Source organism: Atractosteus spatula, chromosome 15 (assembly GCF_055471065.1).
Source record: "Atractosteus spatula isolate fAtrSpa1 chromosome 15, fAtrSpa1.hap1, whole genome shotgun sequence".
Classification (NCBI taxonomy): Eukaryota; Metazoa; Chordata; class Actinopteri; order Semionotiformes; family Lepisosteidae; genus Atractosteus; species Atractosteus spatula.
In genome coordinates, this window is record NC_142720.1 from 8,048,301 (window position 1) to 8,054,409 (window position 6,109).

The 6,109-nt window shown below is 36.9% G+C and overlaps 1 protein-coding gene across 4 annotated transcripts in view; it reads left to right on the top strand.

Annotated features, from left to right (window-relative positions):
• The window catches only part of klhdc3 (kelch domain containing 3), a 38,321-nt gene extending 35,471 nt beyond the window's left edge, over positions 1–2,850 (top strand). For all 4 annotated transcript variants that reach the window (XM_088933631.1, XM_088933633.1, XM_088933632.1 and 1 more), the window contains one exon: positions 336–2,850. In XM_088933631.1, coding sequence (XP_088789757.1) covers positions 336–402 — 67 coding nt within the window. In that variant the 3' untranslated portion in view covers positions 403–2,850. The remainder of the gene's footprint in view (positions 1–335) is intronic.
• The last annotated feature ends 3,259 nt before the right edge of the window (positions 2,851–6,109 follow it).

Consider the following 6,109-nt stretch of genomic DNA (forward strand, 5'->3'; position numbering starts at 1 on the left):
AGTTGAGCCAGGAGTTTGTCTACAGTTTGACAGACCTTCGGACCTTCATTCTTAAAAGATTACATGTTATTAAATAAAGGCAGTAGATGTGGGTTATGACATTCTAAACTGCAGGTTGACAAGAAAACACGTCAGAAATGATGGACAATCCAGTTATATGTAAATAGAATCTGTCTTTGTAGACTCTGGCGTGGTCAAAATGCTTAAGTGGGATCTAGAGCACTCCTTTGACTTTAGCACTGTTCAGCTGAACTGAGATGATCTGACACATGGCGCTCCTGTAGTTGTGGTAGACAGTTTAGGTGCTCATGTTTTGTTCTCCCTCTCTTCTGCAGGTGGGAGCTGACAGCTATGACAACTAACAGCAACATCAGCCGACCGATTTTATCCTCTCATGGCTGAGTCCACTCATCTAGACCTCGTGGTCTTGCTGGCCGCACAAAACCCAAGCAGGACTTTTGATTATCTGTAAATTGTAGAGCCAGGGTGTGTTCACGGGAAAAAATGCTAATTGCTCTTCAGTTACGGAAACTTACAAAAATGCAGTACAGATTTTCTACATGGATCCATCTGGATTTCACTTGGACTGTTCCAATGTTCTCAAACTGCAGAAAAAGTGCCCATTCTGTTTGTATTTTAGCATCCCTTTGATCTATAGACACTGTGCGTTATGCATCTACAGTATACATTGTGTCTCCTCTCGCCTACAAATCTCAATTTTAAAACCATTGTTTTGTTTATTAAGGGCTCTAAAATTTGTATGGTTGAATAAAAAGAAGTATGAGGTGAAAATGACTACTGAAACAAATAGGTTGAAAAGCATATATCTAATTCAGTATTTACTTTAAGGAAGGTTTTTAACATTCTATCGAGAGAAAAAGGCAACACTTCTCGTTTCCTCCCTTTTCTCACCAGCATCAGCATATTCTCACAAACCGCAGGGTTCTGAGATTGAAGGATCAGCGCCCCCTCCCAATAACCAGTACATGCAGTTGATTAATTTCATTTTGTAGACACAGATAGTTACTTCTTTAGACTGGAAAACTGCACATACCTTCTTATTGGATTGTTTTTGTACATGCTTGAGGCAAAATCTTTCCAGTGCTGGGTGGTCTTCCTTTTCTATTAACCATATAGCATATTTATGCCAGCATTGGGGAATGTGTCTTGGGTGCAAAATATCACCTCAACTTGCATGAAATCTGCACATTTACATCAGTGTTTTTTTTTTCTGTTCTGCACTGAGCACTGCAGCCACTGCTGAAGGAAATTACTGCTGTCCTTTCGCCTTCCTTTCCAATGCCCCAGATGTTCTTGAGTCACATTTTTTCCCACAGTAGCTCATCACATCCGCTGTATGACGCTGAAGAGGAACAGCAAAGAAGCACCCTGCGCATGCAGGTGTGTGACCCACATCACAGCGATGCATGCTACCATGTGTTCACCGAGTATACAGATCTGCCTTGGGTGTACTGTACCTAGAGTATTTTTATATGCAAACAAAGTACCTTGTAACCTTGAAGTGTTATCTTCTTTTAATACCTTTTGTGAGGCTTAATAAGCTGTATGTCTAGCAATCCTCTTTTGTAAATTTTAATACCAAATGTTTTAATGTGAAATCCACCACAGAAGACTTTATTTTTAACAAAGGCACTGAGGGAGCTGGCACAGTACTGTATTGTACTGTATTGAGGTGCAGCCCTCATTGAACTGGTATTTCTTTGGGTTTGTTTTTCCAGATGTTTTTGTCAAAGAAGTGCTGGATTTCTCGACGCAGTTGAATTTAACCACCTACTATAGCAGTGTACCTACTGTAGCACCTTATTAATCAACAATAAGATATTATGTTAAGACTGCAGTGACCCTACTGTTGTCCAAAGTGTGTGTTTTTTTTCCATGTTGCTTAGTACGTTAAATCATCTAAAACGCTAGTCACTCATTTTGGATTACACAAATTAAACACCTGAGAGAATGGTGGTTATAACAACCTACTGTGTGTTTTCCTGAAGCGATGCATGCATCAGAAAACAAAGAAATGCTACAATTCTAATGATGGTTTAATAGGTAAAGGTATATATAATAGCCCTCAGACAACGACTGTTATGTTCAGCTGACTAGAACACATTCATCTGAAGTTAAAATCAGCTGGATTGTCATAAATAAAATGTTCAACCCATGAGTTTAAAGGAAAGAGTATTGGACTGATTATCTTGTGGGGACAAATACAGAAAATGAGGAGAAAAACAGATATTCCCTGCATCGATGTAGAGAAAAAGTGATAAAATGTAAAAATATGAGAGTTTCCATCAAATTGTATTATTGACTGATTTTAACAGATGTTGTAATTAATGGTGTTTTGGCGATGTGGGGGGTAAAAACTATTTCTTTGCAAGTTCTGGCATGTATGGAATATCATAACACTTCTGCTAGCAATCACATGAGTGTTCAATTTCTAATTCATGGTCTGCTTCCCTGGAGACTGGCATCCTTTACAGATCCTTTAATTTTTAATATACAGTCATAATTATGTAAACCGGGTTAACATCCAGTTACTAAATTGCACATTCAACGGCTGTTAGTAATTGGGTGTTAAGTAAATGCAAGTTCTTTTCTCACCAGAAAATTAGCTTTATGTAGTTCGAATAATCCCTAGCAAGTGTTCACTGTATTTTTTTTAGATCACTAAACAAGGATATGTGTATTTCACCTGCATTGTATATCCCAAAGTGTGGAGTGAAAGTATGTAGTTTATAATTTTTTTAAAGGTGTGCAAATGAAAAAAAGAAGATTGAACTTTTTGTCAAACTGTATCAAATATCGAATAAGAATGTTCCAAATAAATGGTTGAAGGCAGCCTTATGACCACTGTGCACACGTGTGCTTTACTGTAGGGCTTACCAGTGGAATTTTATGAATAATTCATTTAATTTATACAGTGCTTTTCAACCCAGGGGATTCCAAATCAGTTTCCATATTCAGTGGGAGCAACATCATCCACCTCTGAAGAGTATCCTTCACCTAGGTGACACAGAAACCATTCTGTAGCCCCACTGCACACCAGATCAGGTGGGTGAAGGAGTGAGAAATTGCATGAGGTGTTTCAGAACAGCTTTTCACATTAACAGTGAAATAAAATATGTTAAGTACCTACTGCCACAGAATTAAAAAAAAGTTGGTTTAGTTTTTACAGCTTTACAGTTACTGGAGTCAAACAGTTCACGTCCCAATATTTAAAAGGGACCTAATGTTAATTTATCACATCTTTAAAATCTCTTTCCAAAGAGGAAATAATAGTTCAGCATTAGTCGGGGGCAATTTCTTTTAAGACTTTATGGGTTCAGTTCTTACATTGGATTTTACATGAAAAAAATAATACACTAAAACTCTTTGAGATTACTAAAAGGAATATCATTATCGCTTTTACTGTATGTTTAATTTTGGAATTATATCGGATATTCATTTTGTTTATCTGTTTTTTAGATTTTTTTTAATTGTTTTTTTTTTGCTGGGGTGTGTCAGGGGGTCATTTTTCACAGGATAGACCATAATTTAAGATTATCCTTCAAGGTAAAAATGCAAACTGAATTAAAATGTTCTAAAGCTCATCTTCACAAGTATGTCATTATTCTGGAAATCTCAATGGAAAACAAAGTGTGTGCTTATTTTCATAATACAGTTAATCAACTTGTCATGACAGTAGGGCTCTTTGGGTTGTGGTAATGTAATGAATGCAGAGTAAACATACACTACTGTCCTATATCTTGTTTTGTTCAGACGGTAATATTCAGCAGAAATACTAAAAAATTGTTTTCCTAAATTGGTGGTATGGAACGTATTAACATAATGTGTGGAATTTCATGAGACGTTTGAGCTATTGGTTTGAGAGTCTAGATTAATACTGCACTGACATAATAATTAAAGTTAAACCCTTAATAACAGAGTTTCTGAACAGTACTGTGCTGACGGACAGGAACTTATTCCGTGGATAATAATAAGGAACTTATTATTTACAACTCAAACCATTCACATCACAGATATCAACAGGTATCAAGTACTGTATATAAGATTCTGTCTCAGATTTACCTCAGTCTGCACATGCCTGAATTTTACAGTTTTATTTCACCTACAAGAACAAATGCCTATTGGTGAATTTATCCTTGATCCATCATTGCTTTACAGATTTTGCCATTCGAAACTCTTTTTGCGATGTACAGTACACAGTGTTTCTCATCAATGTGTGGCTGTTGATTGTATTCTTATTGGATGGTACTGTATATACAGTTATGAAGGTTATGTGAATTAAGCAGAAACAGGAAGCAGCTGCTTGAGTGTTGGAACCAGATCAACTATTTTATATTGATACTGCAATAGCTTATAAATGGGAAAAATTAAAGAGGTTCTCAAAGAGTAGATAAACACAAAAGACCAAGGGAAAATGAATAGCTAGCCTCTCTAAGGCTTTGCGTTTGTTGTGTGCTTTTAGTTTTTCATAAATATATGATTTATCTGGTAATGGTAAGCCAGTTTTACCGTGCCTAATTATACAAGTATACAAAATATAAACAGCTGAAATGTTTGTTTTTTTTGCCGATAAAATAAATGCGCAAGAGGCTGACTGATTTGATCCAAATCCAAATGTGGTCTGAATCCTGATCGGCTTCATTCAGAGTTTTGTTGGAAAGGACCATTATGTTGTGAAGTTACCTTCAACTGAACCAGTATAACCAATAAGTTGTCTTTAGGATTTTGACCAGCGTCTGCAGTATAGCTGCCATTGTGAAGGCAAAGGTTAAGTAGTATGTCATCATGACTCCCTGGCCCCTGACTGCGTGCAGTATCAGGTTTCCAAGTGATGTCCACTTCGGTGTTTTACTTTAACCTAATAATACTGGTGTTGAATAATTGCAAAGCAATGCTGATTGAAATAAGTGGCAAAAATATACTTAGCTACTGCCCTCTTGGGGAACACCATTAAAGTGTGAAAAAAATCTGAATACCAAATTGACCATAAAAACTTGAAAAAGCTGTAATATAAGCAATCACCTGCAGCAACTGTACAGGAGTGGACGTTTGATCAAAGCGCCTACCAAAGACATTGAATCGTTTCAACCCCTTACCTGCCAGTCTTGTTGATTACTAGCCTTGTTTTCCCTTTAATTTCTCAGTTTTCCTCTTCAGTAGACAGGGGGCTGTATTATCAGAGATATTCGTCTCGGAGCAGGCTGGAGACAGCCACTCTGTCTGGCCAGACAGATTTCACACAGGGCACAAGCAGTAGGCATAAATGCGCCGTTAGAAAATGGCAGACCATTTCAGAGGAACAGTTTGTTCATGTCTATCACCATGCTAAGAGCCAGAGTTGTGCTATAAAGTGAATGTTATCTCCAGTGTTAAGTGCAAGCTGCAGACGGGAGGTCACATAGACTGGCCAAAGAGACACGTTGTCCCATTTCAAACACATATACAATACAGCACAGAGGAAGTCAGTCCGCTGTTGGCCAGTCAAGCCCCAAAGAGAGTGGTCATTTCAAGTGTTAATACTGAAGAGATTTGCTGGAAAATGGCTTTTTCATTTCCCTTTTGGTTTAAAAAGCAATTCCTGGTCTTGAAAGCCAAAAGGCAGGCATGTTTTAGCTAATGCATTTCATATAATGATACATATTGGTTACTGCAAAGCAATTAGTGTTAAGAAATTGAATGTTGTTTTTAAGGGGTGCAGAAAGTTAACCTCTGTTCATGCGTGACGTCCTGTGGACAGATGGGCAGTTCCATTGAAGATTTAAGGAAGTTGGAAATTATTTACTACTATTTTTTAAAGCTTTTAACACTTTATAAACAAAAAAAATTGATTACTTCTCAGTCTGTCTGAATTCATTCAAAAGTATCATGTTCATTTTTCCTCCATTCCTTCCTGGCATAAAATTTGCATGACATTTATACTCTTTGAATTGAAAAATTAACCATTGATATTATTATCACCTGGCATGCCTATAAACTTTCTGCTGCTTTAAAGTGTTGCCATGTTAACTGAGATATTGTGATCAATAATATGGCTACCAGTAAATATTATGACTTCTTCAAAAACATTCTAATTGCAAATTTGACGTCT